The 21,966-nt window shown below is 33.2% G+C and overlaps 1 protein-coding gene across 3 annotated transcripts in view; it reads right to left on the bottom strand.

The window, feature by feature from the left end:
• Positions 1 to 21,966, bottom strand: part of LOC125059313 (latrophilin Cirl) — a 305,022-nt gene that overhangs the window by 11,179 nt on the left and 271,877 nt on the right. For all 3 annotated transcript variants that reach the window (XM_047663686.1, XM_047663688.1, XM_047663687.1), the window contains exons 3-11: positions 9,635 to 9,824; positions 7,623 to 7,729; positions 6,832 to 7,040; positions 5,657 to 5,804; positions 4,584 to 4,706; positions 3,633 to 3,774; positions 2,226 to 2,386; positions 1,573 to 1,680; positions 575 to 705 (exon numbers count right to left, since the gene is read on the bottom strand). In XM_047663686.1, coding sequence (XP_047519642.1) covers positions 575 to 705; positions 1,573 to 1,680; positions 2,226 to 2,386; positions 3,633 to 3,774; positions 4,584 to 4,706; positions 5,657 to 5,804; positions 6,832 to 7,040; positions 7,623 to 7,729; positions 9,635 to 9,824 — 1,319 coding nt within the window. The remainder of the gene's footprint in view (positions 1 to 574; positions 706 to 1,572; positions 1,681 to 2,225; positions 2,387 to 3,632; positions 3,775 to 4,583; positions 4,707 to 5,656; positions 5,805 to 6,831; positions 7,041 to 7,622; positions 7,730 to 9,634; positions 9,825 to 21,966) is intronic.

The following is a 21,966-nucleotide window of genomic DNA, read 5'->3' as shown; positions in this document are numbered from 1 at the left end:
ATTATTGTGGATTCTTTTTTATTAAGACAGGTACATACAGTTGCGAATATCTTTGATACAATTATGGTATAATATCTTTCATATGTGTGTGTGTGGCCCCCAGACCCCAAATAATTTTCCAAATAAAATAAAAGAAATTTTCCATTCGAGTTTTTCCATCAATAATTTATTGCGAAACCAAGGAGATTGTTTTAGTATTTAATAAACACGCAAAAATATATCAAATGAAAAGTTGTCTACTAGTCCGGATTTAAAATATTTTTTTTGAAGTCTCTTTTGTGGGCCCCTGGGCCCTGTAGTCCGGATTTAGGGGAGGGGCGCCTAAATCCGGCCTCTGATAGCATGACAAGTTTCTCATTTAGGAAGCTAAAACACTGTTTGGGTAGCAGAGCTAGCGGAGTGACTGAATGTGAGGATGAATTAGTTTTATATTTTAAGTTTAAATGTATGTGATAAAGTAATTCAATTAAATCAATAAACTTTCAGTTTGAGTCTGGCAACAGCGTGTTATGATTTTATTGACAAATATCGAATATGAATTTATTTCTCGCAGTCAAATATATATTGCAATTACCTGCGCAAGATCATTGCTGATGCTAAGGAGAGATTCTCCTTCCCGAACTCTTGCTTCTAAGCTATTAAGCCACACCGACCGACACTCGCTTAAATCTGGTGTCGCACCATGCCATTCTGGTATTGTATCTGCTGTAATTTAAGAAAAAGTTATGTTTTAGAGGCAGCAGTGGTGGCCTAGTGGCTTCAGCATGCGACTCCCATCCCCGAGATCGTAGGTTCGATCCACGGCTGTGTACCAATGGACTTTCTTTATATGAGCGCATTTAACATTCGCTCCAACGGTGAAGGAAAACATCAGGCACTGGAGACTGATCACCTACTTGCCTATTAGATTTAAAAATGATCATGAAACAGATTCAGAAATCTGAGGCGCAGACCTAAAGAGGTTGTAGCGCCACTGATTTATTATTTATTTTATTTTTTATGTTGTTTTGCATGTTATTATACTTGTTTTATCATGGTGGCATAGCATTAATACAGAACATTTGTCTGAAATTTTATGAAAATTATAAAATTCAAAATCATTTATATAGGTAACACAATGAACGTCAAAAAAGAAATATATATGAAATGCTTCTAATTTTATATTAACTGCCAGTTCTCAAATCAAGGACATAGAACGGAAGAGAAGATCTGGCAATAAACTCTTCGTCACTCTTTTTAATCGCCAAGTTTTTTGTTTTACACAAAGTTTGTAAGGAGCTGCAACCATTATACCATGTTCCACATGACATCTTGAGTAATTACTAATAATATAACCTCGAGTATGTGATGTTACATAAATTTTTTTTTAAATATTTGGCACATTAAAAAAGAAAATATGAATTTTGTGGTCACCGAAATCGTGTAATTTAGTATGAACAAAGTTTGAATTAAATCTGTCCGTTAAAAGTGGGTCAAAATCGAGTCCGAAGGAGTCGGTTACATACATACATACAGGTGAAGCTAATATAAAGCGTGTAAAAATGACGTCGCTTTTATTTGCGTTATACTTACAGTATACATAGTCTCCATTCGACGGATTTTCTTTGGAAGCTTGTGCATCAGGTAGCGCCACGCTGCCGCGGTAATCTATCAGATGCTCCGGGGTATCACCACCACGACCTGCAGATTAATAAGTATTATTCGTCTCCAAATAATATTTTATAGTAGTATATTTTTTAATTTCCTACAATTTATACTACACTATTTTTTACATTTATTAATAAGCTAGTATTGATTTCACAAATTCATTTAATCTACAATTAATAATAATTGATAAGTGTTGATATCAAATTACAGTGTAAACTCTTTATAACGAATTTCAAGGGACCAAGCATTTTTTTTCGTTATAAAAAGACAAAAAAAAAACAAACTTAATCAATTACAATAATTTCTAATTTTATTACTATCAATAGGTAAATTATTCGAAACACATATACTGTTAACTTTGTCGACGTAATACACTTAAGTATGTTGTTGATGTCTAAATATGACAATATTTCTTCGTTATAGAGAATCTCTGTTGCGTTATAAAGAGTGAATTAACGTATGGGTTTTGTAACAACCAAACAAATGTTACTAATTTTACGTTATAGAGAGGTTTTCGTTATAAAAAGTGTACACTGTAATAGAGAAATCGAGAGACTGAACTTTAAAATTTGAATTACCTTTAAGCAAAGCTTCAGAACCAAGTCGCCTGATCAATTGCAGCTGCCTCTCACTGGGCTGGTCTAGACCTAAGTCGTGATAGTTCTCCCCAGACTGCAACCCAGAACTCCTTCTTCTTGGGCGTTCTTCTTCTACATGTTGGTGGGCTGTTAATGTGCACCTGGAAGTATATAGAGTATAATTAATGTACCAAGTAGTATACCAAGCCCACCAAATACTTGTCTAGTACTATTACAAGGATTTATGCCCATTGCCCATTGAATAATTATTGAAACTTATGGGAATACCAAATAATGCATAAATTTATCCTTTATTGCAGCACCAACAATTTGATTAGGTCGGCATTGCATTAAGAGTTGTATACTTTAATTCACATGAATTTTGAAGGATTCCCTACTGTTTTAAAGTGTATACACAAAAATTCACTGTTGTTACGCGTTAAATCGTTTAAACAGTTACAATCTTCAAAAATAATATTTGTCTTTGGGCGTTCAAGTATTACGTAAGCATTAAGGGGTGGGGTTGGTCTTTGATTTTCTTATTTGGTGATTACGTCAACAGTAATAATTATTTACGTAGATTACCCACACATTGCCTATACTAAAAATGAAATGCAATTTCGAGAATTCCTACGAATATTAATACGTGTATGTACTACTAGCTGACCTGGCTAACTTCGTTCCGCCCTACAACCTTATAATATCGTTGTTACCTTAACTTATTTTAGGATTTCATTAATGTTAAGTATTACATTAATACAACTTTTTTGCAAATACAGAAATGTTTTATTGCTTGCCATTGCGAAAGAAGAATGGCAGTTTTACACATTAGGCATCTTCTCTCTAGCGTCAATATGGCGATACTGCATGTTAAGCACTTCTGATATCCAACGTCTTTTGATCAGGATCAAAGCATGGTTATGCATCTCCTCATTCACCTCAAGATCGGAATTTCTTGAACTGACACGAATTCGACGTAAAATGATGCGTAGTTTTGTCAACAGATGGCACCATATGGTTTTTGCATTCGTAAAATTAATTTATTAATTTATTGTTAATCGATAACGATATTTTATTGCTTATTCTGCTATTCGGGACGGAAACAAATCCAACAAATCAAAAACCATGGCAATCGGTCCAGCCGTTCTCGAGTTATAAGTGTTGTAACAAACACGACTTTCTTTTATATATATAGATTATTTTTGAGAGCTTTGCTTACTTTTGGTGACAAGAGGAAAGGGGGGGGGGATAAATAGCTTGCGTCATACTTGAACGGCCCCTATTCAAAGAAAATGAGAGTACAAAAAATACATTTATACAATTGGAGGAAGAAAGGTTGTACTGTTCCATATACTATGTTTCCGATTTTCGCGTCAAATGAAATTAATAAAGATATAGAGTACATACTTCCACCTAGCCAAGCCAGTGGCTCCACCTGGACATGGCTGAACAGCATAAGTCCCAGCCAGAGTCCAGTTCCAATGCAAGCCGCGTGCTGTAACTTGAGGACAGTACGACCTGCGACCGAGGGCTGGTGTCGCACTTGTAGCTGAAATATTACAATGGAATTAAGATATGGTTTGAAACGCAAAAACTATATGAAAATCGCAGACTTACTATCAAAATATTTTCTGTCAACGTAATATTATTGCTTTTGTAATAAATATAGTATTTACAATATTCTTAACGTACATAGTAATAATGATAATTAAATAGAAAAGTAAAAGAAATTTAAAAAGTTTGGTCCCTGTGGCAGTGATTCTTTTCCTCTCTGTATTGCGATACTTATTTAGCGAGTAGTGTTGCCCAAAATCGGTCTTGGTCTTGCATTTTCTTAAGAACAAGACCAAGACTGAAACCTGCAAGACTCTTGCGTCTTGCAGTTAAGACAAACTGAGATTTGGGCGTTATTAACGCCCGAACCCAATAACCTATCTCAATTCATAATGCACCATCTGAGATAGTAATCTTGAAACCAAAATATGTTGTAAAAGTGTGCCAATAACCAATCGACGGATTGTAATAGCCATCTGTCGATACAAGCTATCCATGGGAGGTCGGATCGGTGTCTTTGGATAGACCTTTGTATGAAAATGACAGTTGACGAAAGCTCGATCAGTTCTTTAAATAATTAAAAAAACTGTTTGTTTTGTTTTAAACATACACATGAATATTTTATAATAATAGGCTAATAGGTATTTGCAAGACTTGAAAGACTCTTGCAACACTATTAGCGAGAAAAGCACCAGCTCTGGGGTCACCGGTACTATCTACCAGGCGCCAACTTAAATCTTTAATTAGCGCCTGCGCACTTGAGTAGTTTAATTAATTCGTGTCTATTTTCGAAAGGTAACTTACAGAAGACTTTATCATAATCATCTTCATTCGGTCGATTTTCTTTCGGTGGACTGTGTAATGATGGAGTCGCCTCAGCATCTTCATCTTTTGGCACCCATTGTGCGATGTCATCAGTCACAGCAACTGTAATCAATAATAATAAAATAAGTATACATTTTTAGAAGAGATTGGTCAATATTTTTTGATGATTCAGATTTGTGACTTAGTGCTTAAGATGAAGTCCCCATGTATTGGATATTTATTCAACTCTAAAATCGACTTTATAACAGCGTAAATGTAATTATTAGTGACTGACAGTCTGTTCTGAGTGTGGCATTTATGCAAATTAACATAATTCTTATTTGCTTGTCATTACTGCACAGAAATTGTATACTATTATTTTTTTCATATTAATTATCAGAGACCAGTCTCACATACACTTCCAAATGTTATCATCTTAGTTTAATCATAATAACCTTGTATGTATATTATGTGAGAGAAGAAATAAAGATTATTTATTTATTTATATAGGTTTATATTTGCTTTTAATTTATTTTTAAAGAAATTCTTTGACGTTGCTCACTCACTATTTGACTGTATGTTGATTATTTATTTTTTATAAATAATAATGTAAAATCAATAATTGCAATATTTGTAAATATGTGAGCACCATGTAACTACATAATAATTAAGTTCTATTTTGGTATAGTAGTTTTTTTATTTTAGGTACATGGTCTTCCCATATAATTATCAAATCAATGTATACAAAATAATGTAAAAACTAAACTAAGAATGGATTTCTTGCCCATTTTTCTCCATATGAAATTAACTTTTGTTTTAACTTGTAATTTTGACTTTCAAAACTGCCTTTTAAATAGGCCTAATTGAAAATAAAAATAAATGACTGGACTTGACTCGTTATCGTGTTGTCAACATATTAAATAAGTAATTTAACTCTGCATACCAGATACCATGATGGTTCTATTTACAGACAAAGATATAAGAATATCATATAGGCATATTATATCAAGATGCAAGTAACATAAGAAATGCGATTACATCTTGATCATTCGATTTGATTCTAAATAATTTACCGTGTTCTTCTTCCCTTTCCTTCGGCTTTTCAATCTTGGGTGTCTCTTGTGGTTTTGGAACCTCTTCCTTTATGACTGGTACATTCTCTAATGGAACCTGAGGTAGCTCCTTCTCTGATGAAGAGTCTTGCTGCCGTGGTGTTGTTTTCTGTAAGTAATTTTTATAACTCTTAGATAACATATTAGTATTTCATACAATGTATTGTGAAATCCGAATGTTCAGTTATAAACATGACGTATTTAGTAATTTTTTTATTATTTGTATGTATGCTTTGAGCTTTTTCTTGAATTTGTAAGAATATAGTAGGTTTTACCTATTGTTGGTATTTGTGTGAAGTGAGACGCATTATTCACGGTAAATAATTTTTACAGATTCGACATAATATGTGTAGGTGTAAAAAGTTGTATTGTACTTTTACAATGCGATTAAAATAGGAATAGGATCGATTCCTCATACTGTGACGATATAGTTACAGCTAAGTAATAACCTTTTTAAGTAGATTTAAGTATGTACCAAACTTTTAAGCCAAATTATAAAAATAATTATAGAAATAAACGATTATGCAATATCGTTATGGAAACATTTAGAAATGTTATTTACAAGTTTTTAGTTTTTTTTTGTTTTTATTTTTTATGATACAGCATACAAAAATACATACAGCTCCTAATTTTCATTCCTCTACGATCGACTCCTATTTTTTATTTTAGTAGATAATTAATATGATTACACTAAAACAATGTTTCTTAGAAATAATATACATGGCAAAACAACGTTTGTCGGGTCAGCTAGTATTCTATATACATCATTAAGCCTTATTTCTATTTTTCATTGTTATACTTTGTTGTCAATGTTTTAGTCATGTTTGTATATAATTATTATTTTATTTATGAATGTATTTACACTTACAAAATACAGTACAATTAAATATTATAGTAACTAGTGGCCTTATCGCTTTCGATATCTTCCAGGCAACCACAGTAAGGAAAAAAATAATTAAATAAGTTGAGCGCAAGTGTAAAACTACATATACGTACAATTACTTAGGCAAAGAATGGACAAAACAAATATAACATATGTAGACTACGAAAAGGGCCACATGAAAAAGGAAAACTATTTTTCTTCTTTTCCTAATAAATATAGCTTTAGACTAGTATTAAGATTTGGGATTTCTTACCTTTGTCCCAATATTTCCTAATTGTATTTCCGGCGGTAATGTAATATGAGGTCTGAATGTCGGCGGTGTGATCACAGTGGGTTTCTTCTTCTCTTGTTGGGTTTGAACTGGGTTCTTGAGGATCGGGGGTGCGGTAGATCTCCATACTGTTGGCTGTGACGTGATTAGCCAGGGCGGTGACGGACGGCTGGTGGTACTGGTGGTTGATGCTGAAATTTATTAGAAGATAGTTATTTAGTGATTGTTATAATGGTAGATATAACTCAACACCGAAATGGTTATATTCATTTAGATTGCTTAGTTTGCTTAGTTTAAAAATGATTAGCTGTTTTGCATCGTACCACGTATGTATAAACCACGAAAGAGTGGAACCGCACACAACATAGGGATCTCCCTGGTGGGACGAATGTCTGCTATCATATAATTGTCTTTGAATACATGAAAAAATTTATTAATAAAAACATTTTTTTCGGCATTTTAAGAATTGATACGCTCTTTTCTTGAAGGACCCTAAGTCGAATTGGTTCGGAAATATTTCAGTGGCTGGTTTCACATAGTGGTGGTGCGCGGCAAAAACTGCCTTAAAAACGCTCAGTTGTGGAACGACGGACGTCAAGGTGATACGGATGAAATTTCCTATTCTGTCTCGACGTCCGATGATGAAACTCAGCAGCATGTATTCGAACAACTCCTCTCAACACTCTCCATGGTAAACGCGGTAGAAGATGCATCTTTACATCTATTCTTAGATATGAGAAATCTAATAATAATAATAGTAATAAAAAAATTACCTGGTACGCATTGATAGTGAGCCTCCAAGTACTTCAATGTGTTCGGACAAGGATCTCCGAACATATTAGTGCTGGCCAGTATGCTACAGTTTTGATGCATACTACATCTGAAAATATTAATAAATTAATAAGTTTCTGTGTTATTAAAAAAGTGGCTTAAGCGTACGACTCTCATCCTTGACGTCGAAGGTTCAATCCCCGGTTGAGCATTGGACTTTCTTTATATGCGCATTTAACATTAGCTCGAACGGTGAAGGAAAACATCGTGAGAGACCGGCATGTCTTAGACCCAAAAAGTCGACGGCGTGTGTCAGGCACTAAATCATACTTGCCTATTAGATTTAAAAATGATCATGAAACAGATTCAGAAATCTGAGGCCCAGAACTAAAGAGGTTGTAGCACCACCAATTATGATAAAAATTCAATATTCATAGTCAATACCGGACAACGTTGTCACTAGTTACCCAACAAATATCAAAATTCTAAGCAGATTAGCTTAATAATTATTTGTTTCAAACCACAATCACAGCTAATATTTTATCTAACTTATTTGTACGCTCATTTAATCTTTATTAACATTACAAACGAAAGCAATTGCTACCTAATTATAATCAGTTAATTTTATGGTTTACGATATATACTAATTAATTCAACATTATGGTCATTTGCATTGTTTTCGTGCACCACGCGTTTTGAGCGAAAGTTTTAAAGCGTTAATTGTGATGAACAAAGGGAATTCTATCTGTTGACCAATGACAGCTAAATAGAACGCGCCAGTCCTACTTATTGTCCAGATTTTAATTAAGGCTAATCTAGGAACTACCCTACAATCTAGCTGATGCGCTTGGTGAAGAATAAGAAAAAGTATGACGAGCTGACCGCCAACCTCCAGTAGTGGAGAGGCACTACAAGAAGAAGAAAGAACTACTCTCCGTCAGATAGAGATGGAGCAAGCTAGCCCAGGACAGAATGAACTATAATCAGAGAGGCCTATGTATAAAATTGACCGTCATTACATTTATTAGTAATAAGACACACATAAAATGAAAATAATAATAATCAAAAAAGAAAAATAACATACAATTATCGAAAAAAAAAGGAATAAGGTATATATTAGGTATGTTATGTGGTGTGTTGTGGTAGTAACTGGCCCTGGCTCAGTATGCTGTGGAGCAGACGTGTTCCACAGCACTGGGTATTCTGCCAGAGAACAGTTACCAAAAAAACTGATTGCTAAAAAAGTTATAATTTGTTTTTCTTACGAATTATTTATTTAATCTAGGAACTGAACCAACAAGTTACCAAAAGTATTATTGTTCGACCTTAAAGCAAGGAAAAATACCTCGAAAAATATTAGAACTATTTTCTTCTAATTTATAAGATTGTCTTTGTTGTCATCTGTCAAAGAGTGGTTTTGTTTCGATTTCGTCTATAATTCTTGGTTAATATTGTTAGTTAAAATACCAAAAACAAAAGCCAGTTAAGAAAAGTTACATAAATATAAACCAGAAAAAATGTCTAAAGGAAAACTCTATGAATGTGTCAAATGTCATGTTAATATGTTTTTTATTTTTTTTTTTATTAGCCGGATACAAAGTCCATTGGCACTCATGTTAATATGAAAAACTTAGTGTTGCTATAATCACAGCTAATTTAGCCCAAAGCAAATTTTGTTTGTCTATTAAATTTGAAGTTTGTTTATAATATGTGATATGTGAAACTGTACTAGGTGTACATTTGTCTTAAAAATCAATAAAAATCTAAATACGTTTATTCAATTTTGATGCATCTTAGGGCATGCTTATAAATTTCAGAAACGTTTACAAAATTCGCGAAAGAGCAAGACTACGCCATCCGTTCGCAAAACTACCAGGAGGCCTTGTTCTGAGAAGAACGTGCAAGAAACTCAGCAAGTTTTACCCTCCCTCTACATTACAATTATTCAAAGGAAAATGTCATAAACCACAACGTCATTAACTTATTTTCTAAAATATATCTGTTTGTTTGTTACCTGCTATGTAAGACCCGTAAACTCCTCGTTGACATGCAGTTGACGCTCCAATCAGTGTTGCCATGGTCGTTGCAGATGGTTATCGAGAAGCGTCCATAATTTGCTCGTATCAGGTGGATCACGGAACCCTCGCCACACCCTATTTTTAACGTCTTCCCCTCGCATGCATATGCAGTTTCGTAGCGTGGTTCTGTAAAAAAGGAAGATTTCGTTGTTAAAATAAGTTTATACGGAAATATAATTAACAAAAAAAAGCGAAAAATGTATTTAAAGAAAAAACTTTTTAACCGGATTAAAGTTATGTATTATTATACATTTACAATTATTTAACATAATTTTAAATTTATCCGACGTTTCGCGTGCTTTACAGCGTGCGTGGTCACGGTGACTGAAGACAAAAGGTGTTGAATGTCAAAAAGTATCACAGCTGTAGAAAAAGTTGCATTATCTGTAGTTATTTCCCGGAGTTGGTATCGACTAAAAGATGGAGGGTTTTGGCAAAAATGTATTTCTTCGCTAATTTAATTTTTTTTTTAAATACCCTAAATAATCAGTCAGATACACTTAAATCTTCCGTCTCTTACTGTCAAATTATATTTACGCTGTGATGAAAAGAGACAGTCAAAACAATATTTTTTCTTGATACAGATTATAAAAGGCATTTGACAAAATAAACTCGCCTTAACAAAAACATGGAATTGACCTTTGACCTCATAAAGGACATTGTAAAATTTCGTATAAATTAAATTTAGTTAATTTATATTCACTCCTTCCCGAAAGGATCTCTTGCTACGGTCCTAATCTCTTCGCGTCATCCATTTTCATGACATGCTCGTTGGATATGGGTACTTTTAACTCCAGTACCTCCTGGATTTGGTCCAGGTATGGCAAGGCCTACTTAACCCGATCTCATTCATTCACTCATTCATTCCCTTTCGTATCCTTGTGTTATCCTCTTTTAATTGATCTGTATTCGTTAATTAGTAATAGGGCAAAGCAATATTTCACAAAACTATTCTCATAGGCAGGTAATTAGTTGTCAAAGATATATCGTATTGCCCTTTCAATTGCCGGCCGCAGACCGAAAAACAACTCACAACCGCAAATAAATCCAATTAAACCAATCCGATATTGTTGCCGCATCGTTAGACCTAGGACATGGTACAATGGTTAAATAGGGTTGATGATGAAGTTATTTGCGGTATTGACTTTAAGTTTATTAAGGACAGACGATATGAGTCTGTATTCATGTATTTCAATAGTGTGTATAGGCACGTAGATGAGCCTGTCTGTCAGATACACGATGAGTTTAATGTCATGGATTTTTTATTTTCAAAAAATAATATCGGCCGGAACTTCAAGGGCTTGAAGTTATGGTTATATAAACGTAAAATATGTATGTGTAACTTATTCTATATTATCCAGACGCGTATTTTCGAAGAAGATACGCAAATCGAATGGATTTTTAAAATTACTCAAAACGCACACTTATTTATTTATTTATTTATTAACACTTCGTTGCAAAAAAACAATAAATCAAACACAATACAAAAAAAAATTATAAGGGATGCAACGGGCGGCCTTATCGCTAATAAGCGATCTCTTCCAGGCAACCCTAGTTAAAGAAAAACTAAAAAAAAAGAAACATGATTCGTGCGAGAAGTGCAGAAACAAATGTTATATAAAAAATATATATATATATATAATACTATAACTTGTATTACTTTAGATTAAGGTACTATACCTTAATCTAAAGTAATACAAAAAAAAATATATTAACAACAGACTAAAAACTTAAAAGCTAATCTTACAAATACATGGACAGCAAATAGTGATGTAAAAGGAAACATAAGATTTATACAAGTCACGATTGATCAGGATAGGATAAGGTTAAGAAATGATTATACCTACAGAAGAGTTTTAAAAGATGACGGAGAGGTAGCCAATCGTACGGAGTCGGGCAGCGTATTCCACAACTTAATGGCGGAGATCGTGAATGAATTGCCTAAGAAGGATGAAGTGTGAGATGGAATTTCCAATAAACATCTATTAGAAGAGCGTAACATGTAGTTAGAAGGACCTAAGAATTTAAAGTGATTTTTGAGATAAGAAGGGGTTTTCGGATTGAAAAGAATTGAGTATAGGAGTTGACTTACACATCACACATTCACACACATACACACACCTCAACCAATACATCATTAGTACATTCTTTATTACTAAATAAGGTTCTTCTTATAAGGTCTCATCCGTTTTTGCTAAATTTAAATTTTTACATAATATTTATAAAACCAGTGGATTGTTAATAATTCAAAATAAATTAAATAAAAATTATTTAGTGACACATTAAACAGAAACTATATTTGTGATGAAAGCATAGTTATTGCAACAACTACTAGATTTGAAACTTTATGTTAAACCCATAACAAATAAATTTGTTTACTTAATTTAAATACCTGTGGAATACCTTACAGTTTTATTCCATGTTAGAAAACATTTGTTCGAAAAATGCGAAGATCAAATTGTCGGCTCTTCCGTTGTACTATTAATTAATTTTTACGTGCAGTTCAAAGTGAAATTATTACTGTATGTGCTTCTTGTACTGTGGCAAGCTTTTTTACACTGAAATATGATTTCATTTACTAAAGAATATTTCTACCTTATGAAAGATAAACTTTTTTAATATGTACTGTTTATATAACAATCAAATATACAGTATTTACAATTTTCTAACCCCACTATACTAAGTATAGTAATAATAAAAATAATAAAAAAAAAAAAAAAATTTTTAAAAAAATAATAAGTTTAGTCGCTGTGGCAGTGTATTTAACGCTGGCAGCATTTCCTCACTGTATTGCGATGCTTATTCGAGGAAAGCACCAGCTCTGGGGTCACCGGTACTATCTACCAGGCGGCAACTTAAATCTTTAATTAGCGCTTGTGCCATTTGAACCCCACGGCCCAACAGTTTCTACTCCAAAGGGAACAAAATCGAAGTTGGAGAAAAGACTGTTATATTTGAGTCTGTTATTTTCATGGCTTGTGTTGCTGGCAATCATCTGGGCTATATACGTTAACCATAAAATTATCGCGTAGTGAAACTCCTCCTAATTGTTTTAATTTTTTTGTGAATATTTGGTAGGTCTGAATATGTCATAATCTATTTTTACGATGGGTATTCAATAAATAAAGACAACGTGAAACATTCTCCTTGGAAAGAAAAATAATAAATACTGGCAGGCATAGTAATAATTTAAAAAAATGTTGTGTGTATATTCGGTAAATCTAAATAGGTGGTATATATTACTAGGATGGTTCAATAAAGTGTCAAAGCCATACCTTGTCCTCGGAAAGAAAATAATTAACACTGGTTGGAATAATAATTTAAAAAAAAATCTCTTTTGTTTTTTTAAACAGATGTCATTTGTTTGCGTCGTGTCAGAACGAGTTGAAAATGGGTAAAATAATAATAAATCTAGTCGTATTAATGACGTATGGTTTATTTTCGCTACGTCATACTTCAAAATGAAGCCTAATAATGCACCTTGGGGTAAGGGTCTTTATCCGTTGTATAAGGGAGGATATTTGAAAAATGTATAGTATATCAATCAACATAATTAAAAAAAAACCGCTACAACACTGGTCAGAATTCTGTATCTGATTCCTGATATTTTCTTAATAGGTAGGTCTGCCTTTTGTCCCTGACACACACACATCTTTGAATATAGTGGTCGTTCCACAACTCAATATTCTTTAAGTCTGGTACCGCGCACCGCCGCGTGGAACATACCTACCTACCTGCCTACCTGGCTACCCACTGAAGTATTTCCGAAGCAATTCGACTAAAGTTCCTTTAAGAAAAGATCCGAATTCTTAAAAGGCCGACAACGCACATTCTAGCGAGGCAATGTGAGTGTCCATACCATCCACCTCCTGCCTATATAAATTTTTTTCTTTTTTTTAAAGATAATTCACACCAATTGACCTAGTCCCATGCTAAGCTGATGAAGCTTGGTTTATGGGTAAATAATACATCGAGAAATGTTTTTCAAATATTAACCTGTAGATTACGAACAACATAAATACAAGGAAAAAGACACGATAGATTAGTGATGGGTCGCAATGAATAATATATCGACAATTATGAGCGACAGATGTTCGATACAAATCCGATACACGATATTAATTGGTATAATTACGGATCGCGTCTGTTTCTCTGTCCATAAATAAATAATGTCATATGTCATCGTATTAAATGCAGAACAATTAAATGGTTAATATTTTACGACGAGTATCTAATAGATTTATAATTGGTGATTATTTAAATTGTATAGTGTATTTGATTTATAATTTAGCTCACTCACATACGCACACGCACTCACACTGACCCGTACACTCTCTCTCTCACACACACACACTCACAAATGCTATTGTTTGCATGAATGCTTCAATTTTTTATATACATATATATATATATATATATTTATAAATTATTTATGTTCGTTCGATTAAAAAAAAAAACTTGTATTGGCAATATTTTTTGCCACTATGTTCAAGAGGGACTGGTGACTTGTAATAACAGGTTTTCCCAACCTTTTTCAAGCACCAGTCTCTCAGTATAATACATAGCTTTAAGCTTATTGTCAAGTTTATAATTATTATTAATTAAATAAATTATTATTATTATTATTATTTAGAGATGAGCAGATTATAATAGGATAAATACTTGATTTTACACCTGTTAAATAACAGAGTGTTGGCCTAGTGGCTTCAGCGTAGCTATGCTAGGAAGTGAGGAGGACAGGAGTGCAATGGTCTCCTTCTGTGAGCATCTAATGCTGCAGAAGGATGAGGCGATTGAGGGAGAAGTTTGTATGATGACCGTAGACTGGCCGGTTCAAGGCTGGAGTCTCGATCTCGAGTAGCTCGGAACCGCAGATCGTGAATGAGATCTCTATGTCGAATATAAGACTGGCAAACCCCGTGAGCCCATCTTTTGGGGCGAGTGAAAGAGGTGTTTGACATCCAAAAATCGACATGTGTCGGACACAGCTGATCTCGTGACTATTAGATTAACAAATGATCATGGAACAGATTCAGAAATCTGAGGCCCAGACCCAAATAGGTTGTTGTACTGATTTAAATTTTACTGTTTGTCTCTAATCTGTGGAATTACGAGTTACAATTTGTTTTTGTATTATTATTCTTCACTGAGACACCATGGAACATTATGATCTAGCCTAATTTAACACTAATAAGTAATTTAAGTCTAACCTAATTTACTTAAGGAAATTTAACATAAGAAAGTGTCCACTAAAAATAAAACTACTTACAGTCTCTAAGTGTGTTTACCAGAAGTTAGATAAATGGATTACTAAAATTATTTTAAAATAAATTTATAAAACTTAAAAAACGTATCAAAAAGACGATTTATGCGATACATAAAAATCACTTTCCGCAAAGCAAATCGATAAATCAATCTATTGATAACAACACTATGCACGCGAAACTGCATTTTGTATCGATAACATCGAGCCGATTTTCAACCTCTCGAAAACACCTGAAGGCTTGGACCGCATTGCAGGTTCTAACTGCGGCGGTTGGATCCAATCGAATCGTGAAAAGTCAGTACCTCTTAATGGACCATGGGACCAATATTAGAACATCTATATTGTTTAGTTGGTTTATCAATTGAGCAAGTTCTTTTTCATGTCCTTTATTATCACCGATATCCAGATTGAGTATTCTGATAAACGAGCTAGGTTTGGATATCCTCGAAATTTGAAATCGATTGACCTTTCCAATTGTATTTATATATTTTTTTTTTATCTCTTCGTGTATGTTATGTTAAGTGCTGGTCACATTAAACATTTTATGTTTGTATTTTTGCTTTGGCAAGCTCTTATTGTCTCTTTTACTGTTTTCATAAATTTGAATTGCCTTACTTCATTGTGAATTGTGATTCAAGAACCTAACCTTTAAGTGCTTATTATTGTTAATATAGTCACGTTTTACACTTTACCCTTAGTATTTCTTTTTCTCTTTGTTTCAACCTTAAGTTACCTGAGATCGTTTGTTAGCGATAAAAACACTTACAACTTTAATAAATATGAATAATACAGTATAATTAAACTGTTTATTATAAGTATTGAATAAATATTGATAGTAATAGTAAAATTAAACCAAATAATATTTAAATATAAGACTAAGAACAACTAGTCAAAATCCAGTACATTTTGTACGTTTGACAAGTCAGACTCTAAATCATGCTAAGTTAATCTTATCCTTAGCCCTAGTATAACTCCAGTATATTAAAAACTTAATTTTATTTTAAATATTAGTATATGGAAGTCACAGTTCCTGTCCCTAGAGTTTAGTCCTAAGTCGACGTGTTAGTATTGAACGCGTTTGCGGTTTACTTGCGGGAGAAATCGCAGTGCGGCCTCTCTCTAACCCCTCAGAGGGGGCGATAAAAATGATTTATTATTGTCCATTTCTTGTTAGAAAGGGTCGAAAACAATTTACGAGGCATAAAGGGATGGGGTAATTATTTGAAACGAGAATTTTGTATTTTAAAGGCTTTTGATAATAGGTGTTGTTTAATTATTTATTGATGTACTTGTTTAATGTTAGAGGGGTTATTAGTTCAGTTAGCTATTTATTATTTTAGTCCATTATTGAGAATTTATATGAATAAGAACAGACTAGCGACCTGTTCCAAGTAACTATAGGGATAAAAAAATGATTTGTTTGCGATACCATCATCGGATCCATACCATAATTGGGATATCTCCTTTACAATAGAAAAATAATAATTAAAATCAGCTCATAAAAGACGAAGTTATCAGCCAACACACATAAAAAACACATTTGAATTAACACTCTTCCTTTTTTAATTTAAAATTACAATCAAACAAGGTAACGCTATAATAAAAATATTCAACAATAATATAAAGCAAGTATAGAAGAGTAAACACATAGATTAAAAAGAAAATCATCGTAATGAAAATTCCTGTTTTGAAAAAATCGTTAGAACATTTTCCCACAATTTATTTATTTAAATAATTATTCGGTACGCCGGCGCCATCTCGTGGCAAAGACCAAAACTACACATTTGAACAGTTCAATAAAAATAACTATTTATAATGTAAAACTTCTCTTGATGTAACAAATTAATCATCACTGATCTCCTGACTGCCGCTTCAGACCTGTAAGATCGTTGTTTACGTTTTTGACTACTCTTTCTTCTCTACCGCAGAAGATGCTAACTATAGTAATTAAAAAAAAAACAGATTTTGATAGACGAGCAACAAAACGGCAAGGCCGTACCTTCCTTTTCTCGAAACAGGCCATATCGACCCCCTAAACCTTCGTTGTGGATAAAATTAGAAGCCAGAATTTTACCAAGCAGGGATTGTAAACAGCCAAGTCAGTGTATTTCTTTAAAACATAAAAGATTTTTTATATTGATATTGTCACTATAAGATCTTAGGTTAGCTATTTACGTAATATCTTACGACAGAACTTCCTTTAAGTAAGAATTTAATAAAATTAACCAACTTAGTATCAACGTAACCGACGTAGACTATGGCATGGATCTCACATCTTTTTACGGTAAAAAGCGTTAAGAGACTTGGATATTTTACTAGTTAGGTTTTTTTAAATAGAATAAAAGGGCAGTCACCGCAGACCATATACATCCATTTTAGTAGGTGCGTTGCCGGCCTTTGATGTAAGAGTATAGTAGAGTTTTTAATTGCATTTAGTTGTGTGGGAGATTCCCATGTACTCCCCACAGTAACACGACACTTTTCAGCTGTCTCCAACTGTATAATTTAACCATCTTACAAAATCCACAATTTTATTAATCCCTCGCGACTTTCATAACATTGTAATTACACGTAATACAACACCTAAACAAACATCAACTTTATTTCTTTAACACAAGACTTACATTCAAATAAAATTTCGTCCACTATTAATAAGGCCCCATCATTGATCCTTGTTAGACCATTTCAAATTCGACTACCGTACAATTTGGATCATTTAAAAACAAACACTGTGCAATCGTAATAAGTTTCAATTTCAATTATTCCAGAATGGTGCGAATTTAATTTTGCGAGCCATTAATCCCGGCTTTGGGATTAGGGTAAATTTTATTATGACCGTTGTGGTGTCATGTGGTTGTATTCCCGGTTTATGTGCCTAGTTTAAATCGCATTGTGCATGAATTGAATCGTTAGTAATAAACAGTTACAATGTGTGTCGTGAATGAGTAGGTCGAAGTGTGTATGTGTGCATGACTTTGATAAATCGTTTTTGAAATAGCTTTCGATTCGGTCAGGTAGGCTAGTTAGTGACAATTTTGAATATGCGTATAGCCTGGCCTTATTCGATTTTTTGGTAGACTAAAATCCTTCTTAATCTAATTCCATATTTTTAAATAATGTTTTTTTAAATAACAGCTTATAACACATTATTGTTCAAAAAGTTAATATGAACGCAATTTAAATTCATCTATAGCAACCATACATTTTCTTGATGAAGTATTAAACGTTGTATAATTTACACAAAGCTAAAAAAAATTGTATACAATTTATATTCAATACAAGCAATAATAATTATTCCTTCAATCAAAACATCACTATCCTGCAATGACAAACGCGTTTTTATAGTTTATTTATTGGTCGTAAGGTAGGGTAAGAGACCAAACTATCAATTTCCTTAATTTTATTATGCATAAACAAAAGAATATGGAAAAACTGCGAAACTTCATAAATACAAATAAAATTAACGCGTATTCTGACAAGTGACACCCCTATGACAGGAAGCGAAACATCACCACTAAAATTGAGCAATTTCTGGCAGGTGATAGCTGATAAAAAGTTGTTTATAGCCTTTTAGAACCTATACCAAGTTTTACTCACCGCCGTAAAACACACTACGAAATTGACTTTATGTGTTTGTCTCCCTAGACAAACACATTAAAATTATTAAATTTATTAAAACATATTAAAATTAAAACATATTAAAATTAAAACACAAATTATCCCTATAATCTAGGAATAGGGTTTTATTAGGGAAAACAATAAATCTAATGTATAAAATTCTCTTGTCGCGGTGTTTGTGGTTAAACTCCTCCGAAACGGCTCGACCGATTCTCATGAAATTTTGTGTGCATACTGGGTATGTCTGAGAATCGGACAACATCTATTTTTCATCCCCCTAAATGTTAAGGGTAGTCCAAAAAATAAATAAATAATAATAATACCCCTTAAAATTTTTTTTATTTTATTTTTAGATATTTTTTTCTGTTTTTATGATACAGCATTAAAAAATTCATACAACCCCTAACTTTCACCCCTCTACGATCAACCCCTATTTTTTTATTATAAATGATATACACGGCAAAACGACGTTTGCCCGGTCAGCTAGTATTATATTATAATGCTTTATAAATGTTATTTGGCAATCAAATTTTGGGAGTGGCTAATTTTTTTTAATTCTATGGTTGAACAAGTGTCAGGAAGTTGAAACTTTGAAATACCTGTCAAATTCAGTTCTAAAACTTTTGATTCTATTTACTAATTAATATTTGAGAATTAGGTCAATATTATCAAAGGCAAAGTTTGAATGTCTGGTTATTGTTTTAATATAAGCGTCTAATCAAATATTTGTTGAAAATTAATTTAAAGCTTTAATTATTCATAAATATTTAAACCACATAGATCAGAAATAAAGTGTAGACTAGTAATTATTTGAAGGCTCAACAGTTATTCTATTTTTAAAATAATTGATCATGCTTTAATTAATTTAAAAAAAAAAGAACTTTAATTCACCAGTCTGCCCAAATATCGATTTATCAATGTATAGGAAGGAGACTGAACGAAGAAAGTATCTCGCCCGGTTAAAAGCTCATAAAGAGACTATTTTAGCCAGATTTAAATTTCATACATTTTACTCAATAATCTGTGGCTTTATGTTTCCGGCTTAAGCGAAAGTTTTGTTATTTGTACTAACTGCAAAGCTCTTTTTTCGTGCAGGTTAAATCGCCAGTACATAGCCAATGTAAGGTCGTAAATCCGTTCAGTTGGGAGCTCTGAGCCGCTTTGACGCCTCAACCAATCGATTTCTACTTGGATATGCGAATTTTGATTTAAACGTCCCGACATAAAACCATTTTGATGTCTTTTAAAGTTTTACGTTTTCATATTAATACAATCCCTTTAATAACATAAAGTCTAGTTACAGATCTTGGCCTCAGACGTGTCTGTGTCAATATGTGTCTTCTAATAGGCAAGTTGGTGTGTAAAGCTTTCCGCGTGAAGTGTTAAATGCGCAGTAATACCTTTGGTGCACAGACGGGAATCAAACCTACGATCTCAGGGATAAGTCTCACGTTGCAGTGACACCAATACTGCTACTATATAAATTTGCTATACATAAAAAATTTAGGGGAAGTAATTTTAAAATCTTGTACTTAAATTTACCTTGAACTTATCTCGCTTGTATAGGTTTGAAAATAGACATATAAACATTATAATAATTATCTCGTTTTGGCATTTAAATCTGAACTATTTTCATAAAATCAGTGGCGCTACAACCTCTTTAGGTCTGGGCCTCAGATTTCTGAATCTGTTTCATGATCATTTTTAAATCTAAAAGGCAAGTAGGTGATCAGCCTCCAGTGCCTGACACACGCCGTTGACTTTTTGGATCTAAGACATGTCGGTTTCCTCACGATGTTTTCCTTCACCCTTCGAGCGAATGTTCAATGCGCACATAGAAAGAAAGTCCATTGGTGCACAGCCGGGGAACGACCCTACGACCTCAGGTATGAGAGTCGCATGCTGAAGCCACTAGGCCAACACTGCTCTGAACTATTTTCATATTATCTTTAAAACATATGACTATGTTATGTTATATGTTATTACGTGTATGTCCCATGCCTCAGAGGGTTGGGAATTATCGTATTTTTTATAAGATAGGAAAGTAAACAAGCTCATGGACATCCATTTTAGTGGGTACGGTCTTCAACATATACATATATTATATGTAAGCAAAATAAGCAATCATGAGCAAGTTGGTTCCAATTGAAAAACAAAGTAGTTACGCTATTTGCGTAATGAAAGTTGATACATTTGTATTGTTTTATATTATTTTTCTAATAAAGTAGGTTATGTTATAATAAAAACGTATACCAAACCAACTTCGAATGTGGAGGTTATTTTTACCTGTTGGTTAAAATATTTGAGTATAGCGATCTATTAAGGCTTCGTATTGTGCTAATGGCGTATGTTTGTCCACAAATTCCTCGGAAACTAACAAGCTGATATTATTTTATATAAAGGTTTATTACAATGAGGAGCATTTGTTTCGTAATCTGTTCGGTAATTTTAGTAACATTATTTTATCAAAAGGGTATTACGTACGGAATTCTTATCTTCTAAAACAATCATCCAAATTCTTGTCTCAAGGAACGCCCAATTTTTATAACATTACATATCGCGACATATTAAGGGTTTCAAACCCCCGACTTTGGCCTAACCGACGTTACAAGAGGTGAACCACTAAAGCACATTTCATATTTGGCAAGAGATCGGAATCTAGTGTTTCTAAACCGAAACAGTTAAACCTGGACTAGTTCAAATCAATGGATTTTAGGCTGAACGCTCAATTTCGTACCCGGATTTACAACGTTATTTGTCGTCTAAATTCCAAGCTAAACTAATTCTAATAATTTAAACCAATAACCATCTTCGACAAAGAAATACATATTGAAAGCTTCTAATTTTACATTTACTGCCAGTTCTCAAGGGCGTAGAACGGAAGAGAAGAACTAAACTCCCCACCACTCTTTTTAATCGCTAAGTTTTTTATTTTACTACAACATTGACCACTACTTCTTTTTTAAAAATGAATGACATACAAATTTTGTTTCCTGCTTAATTGACCGTTAACTTAATTTACGACTCCGAATTCAGTTGTTAGTTGAAATCTTCTAAGTTCACTCTAACATTTATATATACTTGAGAACACAATAGTATTTTCCTTTCCTTTAAAGAAAATCTCTTCCTAAGCACAATAATCACGCCCGAGTGCACTTTTTAATTGTGATTGATATACCAAAACGCATCTTAAATCAAGGCAATAAGATTTAAAATACCGGGAGATCGAATCGGAGGGTCTTTAGGGGTGATTTTTTAACAGTTTCACCATGTATGCACCCCACCGTCACGTTTTGTATGAAGTACCTTCCTGAATAAGTTGTCACAATTTTCTTTTCTTCGATTATCGGGATTTTTCTTGTCGCAATGGATAAATGATACTGT

Source organism: Pieris napi, chromosome 19, assembly GCF_905475465.1.
Source record: "Pieris napi chromosome 19, ilPieNapi1.2, whole genome shotgun sequence".
Taxonomy (NCBI): Eukaryota; Metazoa; Arthropoda; class Insecta; order Lepidoptera; family Pieridae; genus Pieris; species Pieris napi.
Note: the sequence above shows the minus strand (reverse complement) of the source record. Positions and strands in the feature narration are given on the sequence as shown.